At 41.2% G+C, this 26,404-nt stretch overlaps 1 protein-coding gene across 8 annotated transcripts in view; it reads right to left on the bottom strand.

Annotated features, from left to right (window-relative positions):
* The window catches only part of LOC140465695 (kinase D-interacting substrate of 220 kDa-like), a 149,387-nt gene that overhangs the window by 26,243 nt on the left and 96,740 nt on the right, over positions 1-26,404 (bottom strand). For all 8 annotated transcript variants that reach the window (XM_072561336.1, XM_072561353.1, XM_072561359.1 and 5 more), the window contains exons 21-23: positions 25,326-25,470; positions 14,945-15,107; positions 9,362-9,540 (exon numbers count right to left, since the gene is read on the bottom strand). In XM_072561336.1, coding sequence (XP_072417437.1) covers positions 9,362-9,540; positions 14,945-15,107; positions 25,326-25,470 — 487 coding nt within the window. The remainder of the gene's footprint in view (positions 1-9,361; positions 9,541-14,944; positions 15,108-25,325; positions 25,471-26,404) is intronic.

Below are 26,404 nucleotides of genomic sequence, written 5' to 3'. Positions count from 1 at the left end.
CTTATATATGGAAGTTACCTCTCGTGCTACCTGGAACAGGTGATTAATTATGCCCAACGTCATTCGGTTTCCAGCAGACAGAAAACAAACAAGACTTGCATTTATACAATGCCCTGTCAGTGAAACAGAAGCATAGGAACAATGTTGTAGGAAACAAAATGTAGCCGATTCATGCTGACAAAGATCCCACAAACAGCAACGTGATAATGAAAAAACATTCAATTTCTTTTTCAAACAGTCCTTTTTAGAAAGATAAATATTGACCAGGAGACTGAAGGTAATGAACCTGATATTCTTCCACATGATGCCATGAGATTGGTTATGTCAACTTAAGGAAGAAAACCAGATTCAATTTACCAACTTATCCAACAGCCAGTAATTCCTGAAGTGCAGCATTCCTTCTGCAATGAAATGGAGAGTCTGTGTAGTTTATTGATTAAAGTCTAGCAATTCAGTGAATCCACATAGTGTCTGGAGAAAATTCAAGACAATCATAATGAGTGTGCAACACCCACAATTTTGTTTCTTTCAACAAATAAAAAAAATTGTAAAAATATAGAAAATAATTTGCCCAGTTTCTGGATGTCAATATTCAGTTTGAAGTTTTCTATAGTAATAAAAAATGCATTTGGTACAATTTCAAAAGGATATTAAAAAGTCTGAATGATTAGAGCAGCACATAGCAAATCAAACTGGTCCTTAATTTTTCTGATAAGCCCATACCTATTCAGAAATGGAATATGGGTAAACACAAAATAATGATGTAATATAGACTGGAGACTTTACTGCATGGATACTGCAATGACAATTGAACATTATCATCCTTGGTTAGAAACAATATCAAATTAAAATAAAGTCTGCTGTTGAAGTCATGAATAGTGGTGATGGAGCAGTTACATATATTGGCTTAAATTGTTAATCCAAATTTCAGTTTAAAGTTGAAATGTGGGAAATCCAGGTCAAATGTACAGACCATATTATCTAAGGCTTAAAACGGCCTCATTCCAACCTATTGTTTACAGAACTGGAAAGATATTTCTTCAGTTATACAGAGCATCAATCAGGAACATACTTGGAGCCCTGTATGTAATGTTCATAACCATATTTGAGGAAGGATGTAAATTTGTGGGAAGTAGTTCAGAGGAGGTTAACACCTGAATTGGCAACTAGTATGAAGCAGCAAGGTTGGACAGACTTGTATATGTTAGCATTTAGTAGAGAAAGAGGTTATTTGATTGAAACACAAAAGATCCTGAGGGGTCTTGACATATAAGATGTGACAAGAAAGCTTTTTTTTGTAAATATAATTATTGACAAGTTTTTTTTTAACTTTACAAACATAAAATTATTGAAAAATACAATCAATAACAAATATCAGCATAATAAAAAAAAATTACAATACAACTACTGTCTACTTACTACTAGCTTACCCTATAATACAAAACAAACCCTAACACTGTGCAAAGCAACACCAAAAAAAAAACAAACAAAAAAAACCCCCACAAAATACAGAACAGGTATGCTCGGCGCAAAACTCCCAAACAAAGGAGTCTTATAAAAATGGTTTATTGTGTGGTGCACCATGTTTGTAAAAAAAGTCCAAGGGAATGTGCTCCATAATTAATTTCTGCCATCCCAGCAAGCCCGGTGGGTTCTCAAACACCCAATTCATCAGAATATTCTTCCGTGCACAGTATGCAAGAATATTAAATAGTTTCTTCCCATGCCCGTCTAAAGATGGTAAATTTGGTAGACCTAAGAGGAGAGATATCGGGTATTCTTTGACATCAGTCCTCAATACCCTCCCTATCTCTCCCGCCACAGCGCTCCAATAAACATGGAGACTTTGGCATGTCCAGAGCAATGTGTAGGAGTACCGACACTTATTTTACATTTGGAGTACACTGAAGATGCCCTTTTTTAAACTTCGCCAGACTGTCTGGTGCCAGATGAGCCCTGTGCAGAACTTTTAACTGGGTAGCGCATGTCCTATTACAGATTGAGATCTTTCGAGTATTCTCCCATATGCTCTCCCATGTTTCAGAAGAGATCTCCACTCCTAGCTCTTGCTCCCAGACCTCACGTAACCGGTTAATATCTTGCCAGGCCCTGCCACCCAGCAGGCGATCGAGGGCACTAACTGAAAGGGTGCTTGTGGAATGTAGCAACAACCTCTCTTTATCAGGCTTATAGGGCTTAGTGAGAAGCATAGTCTTCTTCTGAATGAAATCCATAACCTGAAAAAAAATGGAAAAGATCTCTGCTGGCCAACCCATATTTGCGGCTCAGTTGCTCAAAAGACATCAAAACCTCCCCCTCAAAACATGTCTCCCAAACTAGAAACTCCTCTCACTGCCCACAGTTTGAACTCTGAGTCCATCATCCCTGGTCGGAACCCCAGCATACCAACTATAGGTGTAAGTGGCAAAGTCTTGGATAAACAACCCTCACTCTGATGTATCGCCCTCCATGCTTTGACTATACTAATGGCAATGGCGTTCTGGCAGTGGTCCATAACGGTCCTCATCCTATCCATGAACAACAGGTTAATAATTATTATTAATAATTAATAATTAGGTATCAGAACCCTGCCTGTGACCACTTAAAAGAGAACTTTGGGCCACCTTCAACTTCTGGCACATCCTTAAGGTTCCCCAAAGGCATAGCCTCCAATTTTGCAAAGTTAATCTTATATCCTGAAATAGCCCCAAATGAATTGATACATTGTATCAAGTAGGGTACAGAGGTCATCGGGTTTGATAAAAACAGAAGGACGTCATCCGCATACAATGTGATCTTGTGTGCCCTCGATCCCACTTCCGGAGCGGTTATGTGGATGTTCTGACAAATGGCCTCTGCCAGCGGCTCTATCACCAACATAAACAACAGTGGTGAGAGGGGGCAGCCTTGCTAACTACCCCTACCAATCATAAAATTCCCAGACATCACCCTGTTGGTGATGACCACGGATAGAGGGTGGCGATATAAAACCTCCACCCACCTAGCAAAGCTGTTCTCAGACATAAAAAAGATACGGCCATTCCACCCAGTCAAATGCTTTCTCTGCATCTAAGGAAATCACCAACCCCTGAATCGGTCATTGCTGACAAACTTGGACCATATTCAGCAACCTTCTATTATTAGGGACCTACGGCCCCTCTTAAAGCTGTCTGGTTCTCTTTAATAATATGGGGCAATACCCTTTCCAATCTCAGCGTCAGGATCTTGGACAGAATCTTGAAATCTGAATTTAATAGAGAGATGGGCCTGTATGAGGCACAATCCTCAGGAACCTTCCTCTTCTTAAGAATTAAGGAAATATTAGCTTCTCTCAAAGATGGTGGTAAGCATTCATACATATAGGAGTGACTGTTCATCTCCAACATCGGTCCTGACAGAATCCCTATAAACTCTTTATAAAACTCACCCGGGAGACTAATCAGGGCCAGGCGCTTTCCCACTCTGAAGTTGCCTAGCTGCCTCCTGTATTTCCTGAAGTGTCAAGGGGGCATTAAGGAGAGAGGCCTGTTCCAAGGTTACCCCTGGGAGGTCCAGGTTCTTAAAAAAAAGTATCCATTTTAGCCCTCCTGTCCTCGCAACCTTCAGACTGATACAATTTGGAGTAAAAGCTCCAAAAAGCCTCAATAATCTTTTTAGCATCATATGTAAGGACCCCAGCGCTGTCTCTGATTGCAGTAATGGATTGGGGAGCACGCTTTTTTCCTAGTCAGGCATGCTAAATACTTCCCTGACCTAGCCCCATATTCAAATAGCCTTTGTCTAGCAAAGGCAAGTTCTTTCTTTGCATTTTGTGTCAGTATTGAATTCAAGGCAGCCAGAGGGCCATGATCCGCTGTAGCTTAGTCACCGAATGTCGCGCAAAACGTGCTGCTTCGGCGGCTTTCAATAGCATCTCAAGTAGACGCTGCTGTTCCTCCTTCTGTCATTTCCGGCTAGCCAAATAGGAAATAGCTAATCCCCTAAAAAAGGCTTTAGCAGTTTCCCATAACATAGATGGACTACTAGCCATGTCTGAGTTGATGGTCACGAATTCCTGAGCTCTTTCAAAAAGGATTCCACAAATTTGGAATCCTTAAGGAGAAAAGGGTCCAAACGCCAGTGCCTCACTCTTGGCCTTAACCTAGATTTATAGCTATATTCCCAATTTTACAATGCATAATCGAATCCAGAAGGGCTGAGGGAGCCAGAAAGAGGTCAATCCTCGTGTGACATTTATGTGGGTTTGAGAAAAAGGTGAAGTCGTTCCCCGTAGGTTGAAGACATCTCCAAATGTCCACCAGCCCCAACTCCTCGCATAAGTCAACCACCTGCTTGGCCTGTGAAGAAATAGTTGGGAGCCCACAAGGCATCCTGTCCACTGTCGGATCCAAAAGACAATTAAAATCCCCCCCTATAATAATGCGCCGTGTTTCAAAAGCAATCAATTTAGAGAAAGCACTAATCAAACATTTGAGGGGATGCGCTGGAGGACAGTCGACATTTAAAATGCCATATTTCTCCCCATGTATCACAAACCATCCCAGCACATCTTTCACCTGCTCTAATAATGTGAATGGAAGATTTTTCTGGATAAGTACCGCCACTCCCCTACTTTTAGTAGTAAAGGATGAAAAGAATACCTGGTCATAAGCCCTCTATTGTAATTTCAGGTGTTCCCCATCATCGAGATGGGTTTCCTGCAACAAAACGATATGAACCCTTTCCCTCTTAAGGCTAGAAAGCACTTTTTTCCTTTTAACGGGCGAATAACTTCCCTTAATGTTCCAGGTGCACCATTTAATAAGACACTTAGCCATATCCCCTTTCAGACACCCTTGAACCCCTCGGAGGGAGAACCCTGCTTACAAAACACCGAGCATAAGAAAATAAAGACTCAGAGTTGAAGAACTATATATACAAAAACTACTCTATCATAACTATAAACAACTATTACTACCAAAAACTACAAAGAAAACCAACTACAAAATCTTGAATGGAAGACTCTTTCCCCTGCCCATAGAGGACACTCACCCTACCCATCCCCTGCTTCACAGCTCCTTCAAACCCGGACTGTGCCCCAACCTTAGGCCAGAAAAAAAACAAGATGATCCTTAAATCAACAGAAAAAAATACAAAGTCAGGATCAGCACTCCACTCATCCCTGGTTTCGTGCCACCTCTACTTGTGACTAAAAGAGAAACAGAACAAACAAAAAAAAAGGGGGAGAGACAACAAAGAACATCCACAAAATTTCCCATCAAAAAGTCCAGTTATTAAAAAAAAAGGAACAACTTATTCCATGGTCTTTTCCCCTCTTTCCAAAAAGGAAATTACTAGGGAGAAAGAAAGGAATAAAAAAAAAGGAAAACATGGGGAAAGATAGAAAAGAGCACAAACATTAACCATATTCTTCAGGCCAATCCGTCTATTTTAAAGCGTCTACAGAGTTTTTAGCTTTATCCGCTAAGTCAAATGTATGAACTGAGTCCTCGTGGCTGAAACGGAGCTCTGCGAGGTATCTCATGGAGTACTGGATGCCCAGGTTCCTCAGCCTCTTTTTAACTTCATTGAAGGACTTCCTCTTTCAAATTACAGCTGCAGAGAAATCCTGGAAAACATGTACAGAAGTGCCTGTGGATCTTGCCCCAAGGATTTGGAAGCTTCTATGACTTTTTGCTTGTCTTTATATGAGTGGAAATGTACTAGGACCGAGCGGCGGCACTGTACCGGCCCTAACCTGTGCATTGTAACCCGATAAGCCCTTTCAATCTGAAGCCTGCTGGACTCGTATGTGAAGGCCCAAAAACTTCAGCAGCCAGCTTTTAAAGAAGCTGAATGGCGTCTCACCTTCAGGGAGCCCGACAATTCGGAGATTTATCCTCCGACCTCGATTTTCAAGGTCGTCGATATGATCTCGCAAGGCCTGCACCTTTCGATCCAGCACCTGGATCCAACTGGATGAGGACTCCATCGCAGCTTCCAAGGCCTTAGTTCGACCCCCCATCTCCTCCAGTCTCTCCCAGAGGCCCTGGATCTCCTGCTCATGCTTCTGCAGCATGAATGCGATGGGTTGGGACCTGGGCACGAATCTCCCCATGGATCTCCTCAATCGCAGCCCCAACTTTCAAGGTAAGTCTCTCCATCGCCGCAGCCAATTCCTGTGAGTCTGTCAGGTCCCCGGGGGTTCAGGAGAGGCTGCTGCTGCTGCAGTCTCTGGTGTGGTAGATGTTGCAGGGGAGTGTCCTCCTTGCTGCTGTTTGCTCACTCCTTGTCCCTTTGGCATCCTTCCCACTCCTAAATATTAACAAGTGTGTGTTGTGTAAAGTTTTAACCTAATCATTCCACCACATAAGTTGGCCAGGGACAGCAAAAACACCAGTATGCCTTGGCTGTTAGGCAGAGCTGTCCACAGTAGTCCTACAGAATCGCTGCCATCTTGACGAGTCAGAAAGCTTCTTCTTAAAAGAGGATTAGAATAGGGATCACTCATTTAAAACAGAGATGGGGTAAATTTATTTTCTCACAGAGGATGAGACTCTCACTGAACAGACAAGTAGTCCATAAGGAATAGAAACAGGAGTATATTGTTTGGCCGTTTGAGCCTGCTGCCATTAAATAGAATCATAGCTGATCCAATCTACCTAATTTCCACTTTACTGCATTTTCCCTTGAATGCCCTGTTAAAGAATCTATCTCAGCCTTAAATATACACAAGGATTCTGCCCCATAGCTCTTAGTGGAAAGGACTTCCAAAGACTCTAACCCTCAGAGAAGCAATTCCTCCTCATCTCAGTCTAAAATTGATGCCCCTTTATTCTGAAACTACGCCCTCTGGTCCTAGACTCTTCATGAGGGGAGACATCCTCTCAGCATTTACCCTATCAAGGTCCTTAAGAATCCTGTTTCAATAAGATCAAGTCTCATTCTTCTAAACTTCAATGAGTACAGTGCCCATAAGATAACTCTCCATACCGAGGATCATCCTACTGAATCTAATGAAATACTTTTCCTTGATTTCATTAAATTAAGGGGACCAAAACTATTCACAGTACTCCGGCTGTGGCTTTACCAGCACTTTGGAAAATTACAGTAAGACTTCCTTTCTCTTATACTCCAAATCCCTTGAAGGGCCAACATTCTTACCTTTCTGATTACTCCCTGCATCTGTGTTAGCTTTCTGTGCTTCATGTACCACGTACCTCCAAGTCCTTATGCAGCTTCTTGCAGTTTTTCTCCATTTAAATAACTTTGTTCTCCCTTCCAAGACAAACAACTTCACTTTCTCATGCATAAAACTCCATTTGCCAACTTTTTATCCACTGACTTAACCTAACAATATCTCTCTGTAAACTGTCTGTCTGTAGCTCCCTTGTACCTTGCCTTTCCAGCCATATTTGTGTCATCTGCAAATGTGGCTGTAGTATCTTTGCTTCCTTCTTTGAGTTCATCAATATATCGTAAACAATTGCAATCGCAGCAGTGATTCCAGTGAAACCCGGTCCCAGGTCACCAACCTGAAAAAGAACCCCTTATTCCCACTTGCTGTTTCCTGCTCATTAGCCAATTCTCTATCCATTGCCCTCTCTTGAATGACTCCCTGTTACAATAGTACTACGGTCAATTTGTACATCTCCATACAACATCCCACTCTCGTCCACACAGGGAGCAAGAATCTCAAACCTGCTGTCGAGGTTTCTGCAGCACTACCTCCTGGATCTCTCTCTCCCTGCCGTGCTTCTAGTCATTCCTTCCGTCCCTGACCACTGACAGCTTGAGATAGTTAATATAAGAGATCCGACAGCTTCATGAAACACAGTATTAAAGTAACTTTTCCCCTCCCTGTTGTGTCGCAGGGAGCCAGAGTTCCTCAACAACCAATACCTGCTACAGTTTGGTCACTCTGAACCACAATGGGGCCCACCAACTCACACCCCATGCACATACATTGCCTAGCTCTGTATCTATACTTTGTTCACTTAGTTCTTAACTTTTTTGTTAAAAATTTCCTACTTGCCTTTTAGTTTTAATCTGTAAAAGATTTCTTCTGTTTAACCTTTAATCTGAAAGCAAATTATAATATTATCAAATCAACAGGTATTGCTAACCAATGAACTTATGGTTTTGATGGAACTACAGAATCCCTACAGTAGAGTTTAAGGCCATTTAACCAATTCAGGAAGCACCAGCCCTCCAAATAGCATGCCACCTTCCCCACCCAATTCCTGTAGTTCCACATGTACCATAGCTAACTCACCTAGCCTGTACAACCCTGGACACTATGAGGCAATTTAACATGGCCACACATAACCTGTATAGCGTTGGGCTGTGTAAGGCAAAAGAACGCCTGAAGGAAGTCTATGCAGACATGAGTAAAATGTGAAAACTCCACTTAAACAGTCACCCAACCTGGGTCCCTTGTGCTGAGGCAACAGTGGTAACCACTGAGCCACCATGCCACCTGTGATATCACTATTTTGTGTTGGGACCCCAATCCCTGGGTTTTAGTTTATCCTCTTACAAAGACCTTTAAAATTACAAACCAAAATAAAAAGTAGAAAAGCACCTCTTTTCCTCCAAACTAAATTTACACACTGCACCAAATTCTTAGAAATCTATGCTCACTCAGGCTTTGCCTTACTCCATTTGATTGTGTGAACAGGTGATAGAAGCAGAACTTTGAATATTTATAAGGCACAGGTGGTTTGATTGTTAGTGAGCAAAGAAATGAAATGTTTATCAGGTGTACAGGACTGTGGATCTGGTTATTGAACAATTTTTAAAAAATCATATTTCTAAACTGTCAGAAATGTTACCCTGTTGTGAAAGATCCTTTAACAAGCATGCCACTTGTATCATCTCAATCTGTAAAGGAGCAGATTAAAAAAAATACAGAATTTAAAAAATGAAGCAAATTTTTTATTTAAAACGCAACTGCTAAGAGAAATGGTAATGTTGCAATATTATCAGGTGTACAGGACACTGGATCTGGTGTTATAATCAAATCCAAATGCAAACCAAGCTCAAGGCATATTCTAGCACCCTGTTTGTATGCTGTATATTTTGTACACAGCTTGATTACAAAGCCAAAGGTTATGATGCCAACTTTTTTATACAGAAAGACAATTAATGGAGCTCACTATCATTAAATATTAGGATTAAGTCAGAATATATACATTAACCAGTGGAATTAAAGTCAACTGAACCTTATCACATCTCTTGTTCTTTATTATTAAAATATAATTCAGGCTAGGATAATGACAGATAAAGAAAAAAGTTAACTATAGGTAAGTTACAGGTGCCTCTCAAAGATTCTGGCTGATGAGCCTGGCCTATATAAGTATACCAATTGAAAAGTACTCACCTGCAATGATCTCACGCAGTTTAGGATCCAAATTCACGGTGCATGGTAGAAATACTTTTACATCACGTGCTGAAAGAATTGGCATTCTTGAAGATAGGAAAATTTCAAAGCTCCGAATGTCACTGTCAATTTCTAGAAGTGGCTCCACATCTTTGGTAGTTGGTATGTTTTTGGAAATTCTGAAGAAAATCATAAAAATATTATTGAATAATTTTTAAAAAATCATATTTCTAAACTGTCAGAAATGTTACCCTGTTGTGAAAGATCCTTTAACAAGCATGCCACTTGTATCATCTCAATCTGTAAAGGAGCAGATTAAAAAAATACAGAATTTAAAAAATGAAGCAAATTTTTTATTTAAAACGCAACTGCTAAGAGAAATGATAATGTTGCAATATTATCATCTAGAACAAGTTCTAAATAGATTAATTCCCAGTTTTGAAACCAGAAACCCACAAGCAGAATAAACCATACAGAAATGCAATGGTAACAACTCATTTTACTTAACTGACAAAATTATTCAAATTCTTTAAAGGCATACTAAGTGATCAATCAACCCTAATATAGCAAGTTAGATAAAGACTTTGGCAGACACTTAGAAATTCAAAAAACGAAACAAAGTTAATGTACACTATAATCTAAATGGGTTTTCTCTCTCAATTTGTCTCGATTTCATTTTTAATTCATTGGTCAGAAGAAAATGTACTGTTGGTGGACAAAGTATTGATAACTAGGAGAAAGTGAGGACTGCAGATGCTGGAGATCGGAGCTGAAAATGTGTTGCTGGAAAAGCGCAGCAGTCAGGCAGCATCCAAGGAGCAGGAGAATCGACGTTTCGGGCATGAGCCCTTCTTCAGGAATGTGGAAAGTGTGCCAAGCAGGCTAAGATAAAAGGTAGGGAGGAGAGACTTGGGGAAGGACCGTTGGAAATGCGATAGGTGGAAGGAGGTGAAGGTGAGGGTGATAGGCCAGAGTGGGGGTGGGGCGGAGAGATCAGGAAGAAGATTGCAGGTTAGGAAGCTGGTGCTGAGTTCGAGGGTTGGGACTGAGACAAGGTGAAGGGAGGGGAAATGAGGAAACTGGAGAAATCTGAGTTCATCCCTTGTGGTTGGAGGGTTCCTAGGCAGAAGATGAGGCACTCTTCCTCCAGCCATTGTGTTGCTATGGTCTGGCGATGGAGGAGTCCAAGGACCTGCATGTCCTTGGTGGAATGGGAAGGGGAGTTGAAGTGTTGAGCCACGGGGCGGTTGGGTTGGTTGGTCCGGGTGTCGCAGAGGTGTTCTCTGAAACATTCCGCAAGTAGGCGGCCTGTCTCCCCAATATACAGGGGGCCACATCGGGTGCAGCAGATGCAGTAAATGATGCGTGTGGAGGTGCAGGTGAATTTGTGGCAGATATGGACGGATCCCTTGGGGCCTAGGAGGGAAGTAAGGGGGGAGGTGTGGGCACAAGTTTCGCATTTCTTGCGGTTGCAGGGGAAGGTGCCGGGAGTGGAGGTTGGGTTGCTGGGGGTGGGTGGGGGGGGGGGTGGACCTGACGAGGGAGTCACGGAGGGAATGGTCTTTTTGGAATGCTGATAGGGGAGGGGAGGGAAATATAGCCCTGGTGGTGGTGTCCGTTTGGAGTTGGTGGAAATGACGACGGATGATACGATGTATATGGAGGTTGGTGGGGTGGTAGGTGAGGACCAGTGGGATTCTGTCCTGGTGGCGATTGGAGGGGCGGGGCTCAAGGGCGGAGGAGCAGGAAGTGGAGGAGATGCAGTGGAGAGCATCATCGACCATGTCTGGGGGGAAATTGCGGTCTTTGAAGAAAGAGGCCATCTGGGTTGTTTGGTATTGGAACTGGTCCTCCTGGGAGCAGATGTGATGGAGACAAAGGAATTGAGAATATGGGATGGCGTTTTTACAGGGGGCAGGGTGGGAGGTGTAGTCTAGGTAGCTGTGGGAGTCGGTCAGTTTATAGTAAATGTCCGTGTTGATTCGGTCGCCCGAGATAGAAATGGAGGGGTATAGGAAGAGGAGGGAGGAGTCTGAGACAGTCCAGGTAAATTTGAGGTCAGGGTGGAAGGTGTTAGTAAAATAGATGAACTGTTCAACCTCCTCGTGGGAGAACGAGGCAGCGCCGATACAGTCATTGATGTAGCGGAGGAAAAGGTGGGGGGTGGTGCCAGTGTAGCTACGGAAGATGGACTGTTCCACATATCCTACGAAGAGGCAGGCATAGCTGGGGCCCATGCGGGTGCCCATGGCTACTCCTTTGGTTTGGAGTATTAATGACAACTATTTTTAATACAAATCTTCACTAAAAAACAGAAATGGTTTTAACATTAAGAATAAACAAATATCTAAAAAGGGTTGTTCTACAGAATTTGATTTGAATTCTTAGCTGATGTGTCACATGAGGCAGACGAAATCATTTCACCAGCTGTGCCCCCAACTGCAAGCTACATTGCAACTGGGAGTGTAACCAAGTGCTTGAGGGCTGTGTAGTTCTTTGTGGTTTTTAGTATTTTACTGATATTCATTAATTTTAACTGATCTATATTAAAAAAATGTTGATTTAAGATAATGTAATAAGCAAAAAATCTTTTCATAACAATTATTCCATCAGTAAGCAAGCATTTCACCAGTAATTATGTACGTAAGAACATCAGAAATAGCAGGAGTAGGCCATTCAGTGCTTTGAACCTGCTCTGTCCATTAAATAAGGTCACTGAACTGCATATTTCACCTTTTTTCCCTGAACCATTCCTGTATTCCATCATGGTTTTAAAATGTAGAAAACTATAAATCACAATGTTGAACATATTTTACAACTGAGCCACCACAGCTCTCGGAAACAGAAAATTCCAAAAATCTCAAATTTCTCCAAAATCTTCAAATTATTAAAACACTCCATCAGAAGGAAGATGGTACTGTGTTATGCTCTAGTTAGATGTCATCTGCAATACTGTATCCAGACCTGGTCACCGAGACAACTGAGGTACTCAATCATATGAAGCAGTTCAGCGAAGAACCACAAGTTTGAACTTTGGCACAAAAACATTAGGAGAATTAAGCTTTTTGAGCACTGAATTGAAGTACACAATAACAAAACGAGTGAGCAATACAGGAAAAGGATACCATGAACAATAAGAAAAAAAATGCTTGGGAAATCAGTAGAAGATCAACATTGGACAGATTAGGAACATACAACCAGGCAATCAGCTCTTTGTGCCTATTCCACCATTTAATTACGTCATGACTGATCAATTGTTTCGATTCCCCAAATCTCTAGCAAAAAACTCTTACAGTTCAAAGATTTGTTTGATGTCTTGTGTTAGGTTTTTCTATTAACAATGAGTAGACTGAGCACAAGATGATTTAAATTTCCATTTATAGAACTGGAAAACCAGGAAGTGAATGGAAGAAGAATTTAATGGCATTCATATTTCACTTGACTGAAGCAATTTCTATTCTATGTCAGCGGGTAGCACGGTGGCTCAGTGGTTAGCACTGCTGCCTCACAGCACCAGGGTCCAAGGTCCGATTCCAACCTTGGGTGATTGTGCAAACTCCACACAATCACCCCATGTCTGTGTGGGTTTCCTCCGGGTGCTCTGGTTTCCTCCCACAGTCCAAAGATGTGCAGATCAGGTGAAGTGGCCATGCTAAATTGCCCATAGTGTTAGCAGCATTAGTCAGGGGAAATGGGTCTGGATGGGTTACTCTTCGAGGGTTGGTGTGGACTTGTTGGGCCGAAGGGCTTGTTTCCATGCTGTAGGGAATCTAATCTAATCTAATCCATGTGGAAGGAGCATGAATGTTTACAAAAATGAAATTACATGTGAATTCAAGAATCAATTACAAAAAAACCCACCCAAAATGACATTATTTGAACCTATGGACGCTTTGATTACACTATAGTGGAATGTGAATTCACCCACAGTGACTCCTAAATCTTAAAAGATGATCCGAATACCAATTATCTGAATATCGGATTATCCGAAGGAGATCTCGTGGTCCCGACAAACATTATATCAAAGACGTGTTTCCAACAGTGATCGCATCTTTTGTTTACAGTGATTAAACAGGCACCGTCTCCAAATGACTGACCTCCTACCCTTTCTCACTCCCCACACTTTCCTTGGAGTTTTACAGAGGGGTGTACCCTAAACCCCCCACCTCTTCCCCAGCTGCAGCAGCAGTCTTGCTGTTGGTGTACAGTCTGGCTGCTCTGGAGAGGAGGCGGGGGGTAGTTTTGGACGGGGTTGGAGTTGGGGGATGGGGTTTTGGGGGTGGAGGACAGGGTTGAACGGGGTTGGGGTATTGGACGGAGTTAGGGTGGAGAGGAGTTGGACAGGGTTGGGGCGGGGTTGGGATGGAGAGAATTGGACAGGGTTGGAGGTGTGTGGGAGCAGGGTTCTAGGGACAGGCAGGGGCGGACTTCACCCGTTTTGCACTGGGGGGGCGGTGTTGCATGGGGTTAGGGGTGGGGCTCACATGCGCTGTGGGCTGCTGGAGTCTCCTGAACATGGAGCAGTCTTTAAAAACTCTGAGCCCCAGAGGAAGGGCATTTAATCAATTAACCGAACAAAATAGTGCCCGCCTATCCCATTTGGATAATTGAGGTTCCCCTGTACAAGGGGAAAAAAAAGACAGAAAAAGGAAACTTAAAAAGTGAAAGATTAATATTTCAAATTCACTATAGTCTTGTAGAATAAAATTAAAACAAAAATCTTGGTGCAGAACTAAACAAAGCTGAAAAAGGATTTAAAACAAAAAAATGATGGAGATCTGAAATGAAACAGAAACCAGAGTTTCTCCAGTAATTTCTGTTTTTGAAAAAGAAGCTATTTGTGACAACAGTGCAAAGTAGTAAATATAGAGGAACGTTGATTATCCAAACGAGATGAGTAGGCACTATTTCAGTTAATTGATTCAATGCCTTCTCCTCAGGGGCTTGGAGTTTTCTATTAAGTCTGCTCCCCATTCAGGAGATGGGGCAGCATCACACAGAGCGTGAGTTCCCCACCCCGCCCAACACTGCCCCCCCCGCTCACCCCCACTCCCAACCGCTGCCTTTTGGTGGGGGGGAGGGGGGGTAGTCTCCAAATAGTGTGCATACACGCGCACACTCTCTCTCACATGCACACACGCACACGCGCACACACACTTTTTCTGCAGTCTTTTGACAGATTCCACCTTTGCCTGAACAGGACAATGTTGGAGAGATTATCTGGGGAAGGGGGGCTTTAGGGTACATTCCTGTGTAGAACTCCAGGGAAAGTGTTGGGAGAGAGAGAGGGCGGGAGGTCAGTCATTTGGAGACAGTGCCTGGGCTCCCATCAGTCCAGGACTGTCCTCGGCAGCATTTCATTAAGCCAAATTCACTTTTAATCACTGTAAACAAAAGACGCGATCAGTGTTAGAAACACCTCTTTGATGTAATGTTTCTATTGGGACCTTGAGATCTTCTTCGGATAATTCGATAATCAGATAATTGATATTTGGATAACCAAGGTTCCTCTGTACACTAAGACAAGTATTTTTGAAATGGGGAATTAATTTAACTTAACCACAAAGGATATTAAATACTTACCTTTCATAGGTATTTTTCAGGGTGAGGTGATCTGGAACATTGTCAGTTTCTTCCAGATATAGAATCAGCCAAGAGGTCCTGTACGGCCATTGTTCTGTGAGGTTTATCCAAGAGGCAAGCCGATCCCAGTTGAAACAAATTTGGTTAGCCCTCAGTAAACGTCCTGCAATGAAATTTAATTAACTCAGTCTCGAAAAGGCTTTGTTAGAGTCATAGAATAATACATCGTGGAAAACAGACCCTTCAGCCCAAGCTGGTTCATGCTGACTATGGTGCCCACTCAACTAGTTCCAACTGCCTGCATTTTGTTCACACCCCTCTAAACTCCTCTTATCCATGTACCTATCCAATTGTTTTTAAAATATTGCTACTGTACCTGCCTTAGCCACTTTCTCTGGCAGCCATATACACACCACTCTGAAGAAATTGCCCCCCTTGTCCTTCTTAAAGCTTTCCCCTCTCACCTTAAACCAATGCCCTCGAGCTTTCAATTCCCCATCCCTGGGAAAAAGACTATATGCATTCATTCTATCTAAGCCCCTCATAATTTTATACACCTCAGTAAGGTCACTCCTGATTCTCCTATATTCCAAGGAATAAAATCCTATCCTGACCAACCTCTCTCAATAACTCAGGACTACTAGACCTGACAACATTCTCGTAAATCTTCTTTGCACTCTTTCCAGTTTAACTATTTCTTTCTATAACAGGATGACCAAAACTGTACACAATGCTCCAAGTGCTGCCTCACCAACTTATACAACTTACAATGAGAGTTATTTTCAAGACTGAAGCAAACTAGATATGACATTTTAAATTCAATTCCAAACAAACTTGTGTGACAATTACAGAAACAGGTGACCACTTACTTTTGAACCAATGTTTCACAAAATACACATATTTACATCATTTCATTCAGAATTTTAAAAAGGAATGAACAATTAAAATTGTATGTAGATTATTGCCTCTGTACTTTGTCAGTTAAACTTTTAAACAATTACTCAACAAATATACTTGCCATTGTTTATTTGAGGGAACAATGTTTTAAAATCATGAGACTTTACTACACAATTTAGTTGATGACACCTGATTGTGCTGCAGAACAGCATCAGCGTAAGAATAAAATTTCCATTATGTATTTTGCTCATGATAAATATATTTAATTAACTGTGGGTAACTACAAATTTCTGCTTGGAACAATAATAATCTCCTTGTAATAAATTCTTAATCTAATAGCCAGGCATAAAAATTGCATTTAAAAAAATATTCAAACTAAATGTTTCTCCATGATCGTAATGACGTTTGAATAGAAATCCAAAATGGGCTGATGACCATTTTCTTATATAAAGAGAGGTATGGGCATAGTCCCATAAATGTACAATTCCTAAATATCTTACATGCCCTTCCTGTTTGCATGTCTCAAATCCCTGCTATCACTTTAATTTGATACATTTTGTTTTCTCTTTTCCCTCATGGACTGAGTAAATATCACAGGCAACTCTCTATGTTAGAGAGTGGCTATGTAACGCAAGGAGCATCACTCCACATTAAGTACAGGGTAAGACAAGGAAGCAGGCTTCAATGTATGGGGATTGAACAAATACTGTTGGCGTCTGCCCCAAAGTTTGCAAACTAATTTAGAAACTTAGAGTCAGAATAATAGAGATGTATAGCATGGAAACAGACCCTTCAGTCCAACCTGTCCATGCCGACCAGATATCCCAACCCAATCTAGTCCCACCTGCCAGCACACGGCCCATATCCCGCCAAACCCTTCCTACTCATATACCCATCCAAATGCCTCTTAAATGTTGCAATTGTACCAGCCTCCACCACTTCCTCAGGCAGCTCATTCCAAACAAGTACCACCCTATGCTTGAAAAAGTTGCCCCTTAGGTGTCTTTTATATCTTTCCCCTCTCACCCTAAACCGATGCCCTCTCGTTCTGGACTCCCCCACTCCAGGGAAAAGACTTGGCCTATTTACCCTATCCATGCCTCTCATAATTTTGTAAACCTCTATAAGGTCACCCCTCATCCTCCAACGCTCCAGGGAAAACAGCCCCAGCCTGTTCAGCCTCTCCCCATAGCTCAAATCCTCCAACCCTGGCAACATCCTTGTAAATGTTTTCTGAACCCTTTCAAGTTTCACAACATCTTTCCGATAGGAAGGAGACCAGAAATGCACACAATATTCCAACAGTGGCCTAACCAATGTCCTGTACAGCTGCAACATGACCTCCTGACTCCTGTACTCAATACTCCCAATAAAGAAAAGCATGCCAAACACCTTCTTCACTATCCTATCTACCTGTGACTCCACTTTCAAGGAGCTATGAACCTGCACTCCAAGGCCTCTTTGTTCAGCAACACTCCCTAGGACCTTACCATTAAGTGTATAAGTCCTGCTAAGATTTGCTTTCCCAAAATGCAGCAACTCGCATTTATCGGAATTAAATTCCATCTACCACTTCTCAGCCCATTGGCCCATCTGGTCAAGATCCTGTTGTAATCTGAGGTAACCCTCTTCGCTGCCCACTACACCTCCAATTTTGGTGTCATCTGCAAACTTACTAACTGTACCTCTTATGCTAGCATCCAAATCGTTTATATAAATAATGAAAAGTAGTGGACCCAGCACTGATCCTTGTGGCATTCCACTGGTCACAGGCCTCCAGTCTGAAAAACAACCCTCCACCACCACCCTCTGTCTTCAACCTTTGAGCCAGTTCTGCATCCAAATGGCTAGTTCTCCCTGTATTCCATGTGATCTAAACTTGCTATCAGTCTCCCATGGGGAACCTTGTCAAACACCTTACTGAAGTCCATATAGATCACATCTACTGCTCTGCCCTCATCAATCCTCTTTGTTACTTCCTCAAAAAACTCAATCAAGTTTGTGCGACATGATTTCTCATGCACAAAGCCATGTTGACTATCCCTAATCAGTTCTTGCCTTTCTAAATACATGTACATCCTGTCCCTCAGGATTCCCTCTAACAACTTGCCCACTACCGAGGTCAGGCTCACTGGTCTATAGTTCCCTGGCTTGTCCTTACCATCCTTCTTAAACAGTGGCATAACATTTGCCAACCTCCAGTCTTCCGCATCTCACCTGCCACTGACTCAGGTAAGTTTGTTTAAAAGTTACATTTTAGGACTTTTTCTGGTTTACTTTATTAAACATTTTGTCATTCTTCATCACTTTAGCTATATAAGCAACAATTTGGTTCCCCAGCCTTAACATCCTTCTGAGCTTATCTGCTGTTTCAGCACTATTGGACAGCCATAGCTATGCGCCTGTGCTTGTTGTGGGCCAGTTCTTTGCTGTCACTATTATTCACATCATTCTATCAATACAGCATTGTGACTTTAAAAATTAGTTGTGTTTGCATCCCTAAGTTCTTTTACCCTTCATCCTTTAACCTCATGTCATGTGACTCTTGCAGAAAAGGACTGTCAGTCTGTCATCATTTCATGGCATAATATTCTTTATCACTGGGCTTGATTCAGTTTTACTGTTAAACTAATGGTGAAATGATAAGTGACTGTCATTGACATTAATTTTCATGTAACATTGGGCATGTAACAGTTATGGAGAATTGGAAGTAGCAAAAACTATAACAATGCAATATTCTGATTGGGAGAAAATAATGAACTGAATGATGTTAAATTTATACTCCAAGCTAGGCTGTTCCCATCTTTTCCCATTTACATCTATCACTAACTCATTATTTTCTTCACCTTACATACTTGCCTAGCTTCTACTTAAATGTATTTAAATCGTTCACCTCAACCATTCCTTGTGGTAGCGAGTCCCACATTTTCACCAACTCTGGGTGTTAATATTTTTTCTGAATTCCCAAATGGATTTCTTAACAAGTATCTTATACACAGTCAAGTACTCTCGTTTCTTCCCACAGTCTAAAGATGTACAGGTTCGGTGATTGGCCATGCTGAATTGTGCCGTGGTGTCCAGGGGTGTGGGAGGTCAAGTGTGATGCTCTTTGGAATGTTGGTGCAGACTCAATGAGCCGAATGGCCTCTTTCCGCACTCTATTGACCTCTAGTAATGTTATTCCCCATAAATAGAAAATTCTCTCTGTACACAATTTACTAAAACTTGTAATTTTGCAGATCTATTTTGTCATGCATCCACCTTCTTTATCAAGTGAGAAAAGAAGACCCAGTCTGTAACCGTTCCCTAGTATAGACTCTCATTTCTGGTATCACCTTCTGGTAAATCTGATGGAGGGTATTCTCAATTCAAAGGTGGGAGTTTGTCTTTACAAGAACTGAGGGATATACAGTCTGGGGAGTTAACTGAACACCAGGTGACTGGGGAGAGTTAGTCTGGGGAGATGTCAGTTAACCTCTCTACAAGATCCTCCGCTCCACGCTTGCAGCAATGCGCCGGCACCTAACCTCTCTACCTCGGAACACTTCAACCCCAGGGCATCAATGTGGACTTTAACAGTTCCCTCATTTCCCCTTCCCCCACCTCACCCTAGTTCCAAACTTCCAGCTCAGTACTATCCCCATGACTTGTCCTACCTGCCTATCTTCTTTTCCACCTATCCACTCCAACCTCCTCCTTGACCTATCACCTTCATTCCCTCCCCCACTCACCTATTGTACTCTATGCTACTTTCTCCCCACCCCACCCTCCTCTAGCTTATCTCTCCACCCTTCAGACTCTCTGCCTTTATTCCTGATGAAGGGCTTTTGCCCAAAACGTCGATTTTACTGCTCCTCGGATGCTGCCTGAACTGCTGTGCTCTTCCAGCACCACTAATCCAGAATCTGGTTTCCAGCATCTGCAGTCATTGTTTTTATCTACCTTTACAAGAACAATGCCAGGTTCACTCTTATTAGTACTGTCAAGGACAGATAAATCTGCAGTGGGCAGATTGGTGAGGATGAAGTCAAGTGCGTTTTTCCCTCTTGCTAGTTCTCTCCCCACCTGCCGCAGATCCAGTCTAGTAGCTGTGTCCTTTAGGATACAACCAGCCTGTTCATAGCACTGCTGCTAAACCATTCCTGGTACAAGTTATTGAAATCCCCCAACCAGGGTACATTCTACACCCTTGCCAGCCTCAGTACTTCCTCCAAACGTCGTTTAACATGGAGGAGCACAGGATTGTCAGCTGAGGGAGGGAAGTACATGATAATCAGCAGGAGACTTCCTTGTCCACGTTTAACATGAAACCACATGAGGTCAAAAGTCAATGTTGTGCACCTCCAGAGCAACTCTCTCTTAACTGTATACCACTGGGCTGCTGCGGGGTCAGTCTTGCCAGTGGGACAGGGCATATCCAGGGCTGCTAATAGTGGTGTCTGGGGCATTGTCTGTAAAATAGGATTCCATGAGCATAACTATGTCAAACTGTTGCTTGACTAGCCTGAGACACAACTTTGGCACCAATATGTTTGTAAGAGGGATTTTTGCAGGGTTGACAGAGCTGTTTTACTGCCATTGTCCAGTGCCTAGATTAACATAGGCGGACTAGTCAGTTTTATTTCTTTTGTCAAGATCTTGGAGCAATTGTTACTACTGAGTGGCTTTTTAAGCCATTCTGGAGAGCAGCTGATAGTCAATCACACTTTTGTGGGCCTGGAGTCACACATAAGACAGACCAGATAAGGACAGCAGATAAAAACCAAAAGAACTGCAGATACTGGAAATCAAACAAAACAGAAATTGCTGGAAAATCTCTGCAGGTCTGGCAGTGTAGGTGGAGAGAAATCAGAGGTAATGTTTTGGGTCCACCAACCCTTCTCAGGATGGCAGATATTGTTCCCTGAAGGACAACAGTGAAACCAGATTGGTTCTTTCAACAATTCATTTTATATTCATCATTAGACTCTTAGTTCCAGATATTTATTGAATTCAAATTCTATTATTGTCTACCATGGATTTTGAACCTGGGTCCCCAGGACATGAGTTGAGATCCTGGATTAATATTCTGAAGATAATACCAAGAGGCAATCACCTCCGCAGTTTGTGCACTGGCTCCCTGGGCACTTTAACAGTCTCCCTGGCTTGTCCTCATGATCATCTACATCATTCCCATTTAAGTAATTATCCAAAGTCCCTTAATTATCATGCCTCCTCCACACTTCCAGGCAGTAAATTCCAGATTGTAATTACACAGTGCAAAAGTGTTTTTGCATCTCATTTGTTTCTTTTGCAAAATGCTTAATACTGTACCATCTGGTTCTCAATCCTTTCATAAGCAGTAACTGTTTCTCCTCATCCACTCTGGCAAGACCACTCAAGATTTTGAAAACTTCTTTCAAATATCAGTCTTTTCTTTTCCAAGGAACCATTCGTGTAAAGCTCTAAAATAATGCACTGCAATGTATCCACATCCATCCTAGTGTGTCACACAAACCTGCACATAGTAGTCCAGCTGAGTTCTAAACATTATCTTACACAATTTTATCATAACTTCTCTACTCTTGTTCTCTATCACTATATTCATGAAGCCTAGAATATCATATGCTTTCTTAACAGTTCTACCTTGTCTTGCCATATCTAATAACTTATGCACATACACACCAAGGCCTTTATACTCCTGTAAATCCTTTAGAATAACACTCAATATCTTCCCCTCACTTCTCCCCATTGAACTTCACCTGCTTACTCTACAAACTTCATGTGGTTATGAAGTTCTATACCGCACTTCTCAAAGTTTACAATTCTCCTCAAACTCTGAAAAGGTTGCCTGTACACCAAGATCTAGACCAAAATTATAAAACAGAAAAAGCAAGGGTCCTAATACTGACTTCTGGAGAACTTCTCTACAAGCCTCCTTCTAACCCAAAAAATACCTATTAACCATTACATTGTTTTCTATCCATCAGTTAATTCATATCCACACTGCTATTTTCCCTTTCTGTTCACGACCTATATCTTTCCTCAGGTCTGTGTGCAGCATTGTATCAAACACCTTGAGGAAGTTCATTTACACAATATCAACAGACTTGCTCTCTACAACACCCTGATACCTCTTAAAAAAAACCTTCAACTTAGTTAAGACACCCATCTCCCTTAATAAATCTATGCTAACTTTCCAAATCAGCCCATACTTTCAATGTGACTATAAATTTTAATAACAAGATATTCTTTGAAACCTATTGTGATGCTGCTCCTTTAACAAGGTTATTTTGTCCTTAGCTTTTTCTCCCCCCCAGAGACGTTGTAAAAGACACAGACCCCAAAAAGTCTAAGTTGAAGGGTTTTAGGGCCAATTTGATTATAGCTAATAGATACTGCCTCAAGCGAAAGGCTTTTAAATTTTAAAAAAGCCAGTTATACAATGAAATGGGAGTGGCCAGTCCTTCCAGCTCAGCTTTTCTTTGGTTTGATTTGGGTTTTCTGGCAATTTACTGAAGGCAGTCAGGCAGTTGTAGAAGTTGCTGAAGCCAAAGGAGCAGGTCCATGTTGGTACTCTCTCTGACATCTCTCCTGTAAGTTTGAATTTACCTTTGTTGCCGGGGGGGTTTATGGGGATTATTGAAAGTATTGGGAACAGCAATAAGTTGGGATGATCTGTTGTGTCTTCAGATAGGTTAAGTTATTCCGTATTCTCTTCTCTTTTGTTTGTGTTTCATTTGGTAATCTTGTAAATAAATTCTGTTTTGTTTAAAACTGCTTAAACTAGCAAAGTTAGAGTCTGGGCCACTTTCTTGATATGTTTGGACAGGGTCTGGCCTGGTCCATAACACTATGCTGACTATACATTAGTATATATTTTTTAAAATGATCTTCATAGTTCTGGTTTGCCTCCCTTTTCTTTAAATGTCTTCCTAATCATTTCACATACACCTGCTCGCATTGTTCTGCTGACCTTGCACTTCATATCTGTCTCTTTTCTAACCATCAGTTGTTTCCTTGTGTCTTTATTCATTGATGGGAGTCTTAGGAGTGCTTATCTTGTTGTTACCTTTTAGCAAAAGTATTTTTCCTTGAACTCTACTGAACATAGTTTTGAATGTTTCCCATTGCTATTTTTCATTACTAGTTGTCCATTTAATTTTCCTAAGTTCTCAAGTCCTCAAAATCAGCTTTGTTTTCTCCAATCTGTTAACCTGGCATTGGTCATACTTCTGACCTTTTCTATTATTTAAACCAGAAAGTGAGTTTACTGCATTTAAATCACTTTGCAAACAGCAAAATTTGCCTTAATTGGTTGCCATGTGAGGTTCACTGCACAGAACATACGCACTGTGAGTTACCGAGTCAATTAAAACGTAGAAAGTGTCATATTACACAGAAAACAATATCTGGATCATAGACCAGGAATCCTATCAAAGGATTTGGAACAAATCAAATTCTACTACTTCATCTGCCAGACGTCATCTGACACATTTGCAACTGAAGAATAATGGCAACTAGACTGCAATGATATAATAACTGCAATGGATGGAGAACAATAATTTAGAAGTAGCTGAAAAATAAGAACCTATTAAAGATAAATCAAAAACCAATCAAAAACAGAATGCTGCAGATACTGGAGATAAAACAGAAAATATAGTAAATGCTTAACAGGTTATGACAGCATCTGTAGACAGAGTTAGCCTTTTGAGTCTGTGACACTGCATCAGAACAAGCTATAAGTAAGAAATAGAAATGGCTTTGATCAAGAGATAGTGGAACAAAAGAAAGACTTGTAGTATAGTGAAAGGCAAACAAGTCAATTTTTCAGGGCCAAAGAGAGCAGGGATATTAACATGTTTAGACATTTTAAAATACTATCCATCTAATGCATCTGTATCAGATGTAGAATCATAGGATTTTACAGTAGGAGGCCTTTTGACTCATTATGTCCATAATGGCTCCCAAAAGAGCTACCCAGCTAGTCCCATTCTGTAACTATCTCTGTAGCGCACAAGATTCCTTAGTTTCAAGTATATATAGAGTATCGGAGGCAAAGGGATGACCTTATAGAAATTTATAAGATCATGAGGGGCATGAAGCAGTGCTTCAGATGCTAGTGCTTTCAAATAAACCTGTTGGAATATAAGCTGGCATTGTGAGACTTTGTCCATCACTGTCCAATACCGGTGTCTCCAAAACATGAAGGGCATGGATAGGGTCAATAGCCAAGTTCTCTTTCCCAGGGTAGATGAGTTCAAAATCTAGAAGACATAGGTTTAAGATGAGAAGGGAAAGATTTAAAGGGGCAACTTCTTCATGCAGAGGTTGGAGGTTGTATGGGATGAGCTGCCAAAGATGGTAGTGGAGGCTGATACTATTACAACATATTAAAGCCATCTGGACGAGTATATGAATAGGAAGAGTTTAGAGGGATAATGGTCAAGTGCTGGCAAATGGGACGAGATTAATTTAGGATGTCTGGTCAGCATGGACAAGTTGGATCAAAAAGGTCTGTTTCCATGCTGTACATCTGAGTCTATATCCAACTCTCTTTTGAGTTCCTGTGGAATCTGCCTCCACCACTCTCCCAGGCAGCACTTTCCAAAACCTAAAATCTGAGTAAAGATGTTTCTCATCTCACTCCTAGCTCTCTTGCTGACAACCTTGAAACTGTGATCCTTATTTAGTCACAACTACCAGAAATAGAATATCTTACTCCTGTCAAAACTATATATAAGTTTGAACACATCAGTAAGGTCACCTTCTCTGGTCCAACGAGAATAAGTTCAAGTTCTCTACTTTTCCCTGTATTTAAAATCTCTCATTCCTAGTATCGTTCCAGTGAATCTCCTTTGCACTCTCTCCAGGGCTTTAATATTCTTTCTTAGATAAGGTGCCCAGAACTGAACTCAAGACTCCAAACATGATCTGAGCAACGATTTGTAGAGTGTAGCATCACTTATTTGTGTCTTTTTAATTCTATGCCTCAACTCATAAACCCAGGGATTCTATAAGACTTCTTAATCACTGTATCAACTTGCCCGGCAACCTTCAGAGAATTATGCATGTGAACCCAGAGGTCCTTTTGCCCCTGTACTTCCCTCAATGTTGTATCATTGAGCCTGCATTGTGTCTTCAGGTTTCTTCTACCAAAATACATTATGTCATATTTCTCGTGAAATTCATCTGCCAGGTACCTACCCACTTGTCCCACTTATCAATGTCACTATTCAGCATCAGCCTCACAATTCACTATTCTCCTTAGCTTGGTACCATCTGCAAATTGAGAGAGTTTTGCCTTCAATATCCATCTTCAGTTAGTTTATATGAATCAGAAAAAGCAAGGTACAAGATTTCTGAAGACCACCACTTTCAACTCGTCTCCACTCTGAGGAATGACTATCCAAACCTACCTAGTTTCCTATCTTTTTGTCAAGCTCTTCATATGATACTGAAAATATATTTACATGAAACATATGAATCAGAAGTTGTTGCTTACCGGTTACCGAAACAATGTTGAGCAATCGCCTCATAGTCTGAGGACTAATATCACTGAACCAATCTTCAGTAACCAGAAGCTTGGTCAGATCAAAAGACATTTGCCTTGTAACTTGCCGCTGCATTTGTCGACGACGATATGTATCCTGTTGATTCACGAAATGATCAATGTGCAAAAAAAAAGAAAAAGCAACATGAGAGGGACGCAGGAGGGTAAGAAAAAGGAATTGCATTTAAATATAGCTTTTCACAATCTCAAGGTTCTCTTGTTACGACACAGGGTAAACCCTCCTACTTAATTTAAACCAGCAACACAGAAAAGATTTAGCCCACGCAGTAGTCTGTGAAAATTCGAGGCCAAGAACTAATTGAAGTAAAAGTAACAACATTATTACTTAAAGTATAACAGAGAATAATTAACCAATTATTTACAACTCCTTCCTCTAACATATCTTTTACTTTCCCATCTATAACACTAGTCCGACAAAACCTCTGATTAAGAATTCCTTGAAAAGTTCAACTTTTCAAAAACCAGCCAAATGTCAAATCATCTTTTCTTCTTTGGGATTTCTGCTTCGCAGGTTACTGATTGATAAAGGTACTTTTAAGAGATCTATTCTCCGGCAGTCTGCAGATGTCATTGGCTTGACAGTTCTCTTCCCAACTGTTTAATTTTCACTGGTCTTATACACCCAAAGCATTGGACTGTGTCAATGGCTTTTAAGATTGTCAATATACGAAATTCAAACTCGACTGGAGTTTGAAATTTTACCCCGAAAAAATTCAAACTGATTGGCCTAATTCGAATTTGTTTTGTTGTTTCAAGGCAACCCAGCTAATCTAGCTTTTGATCAAGTGCTACATTGTTACCTTATTCAGAACACTTGATGCTGTCAGGTAGCTTTACTAACTTTTAACTCTGTTAAAAGGTACAGTACACCCACATCCTCATAACACTCCAAAGCACTTAAAAGCAATCAAGCACTTATGCAATTTAAGCATTATTAAAGTACAAAACACATTTTGAAGTCAATTTATGCACAAGACACCAGAAACAGTAAGGAGATAAGTGACAAGTTT

The sequence above is a fragment of the Chiloscyllium punctatum genome, chromosome 3, assembly GCF_047496795.1.
Source record: "Chiloscyllium punctatum isolate Juve2018m chromosome 3, sChiPun1.3, whole genome shotgun sequence".
NCBI lineage: Eukaryota > Metazoa > Chordata > Chondrichthyes > Orectolobiformes > Hemiscylliidae > Chiloscyllium > Chiloscyllium punctatum.
This window is presented reverse-complemented; position numbering and strand designations above follow the sequence as displayed.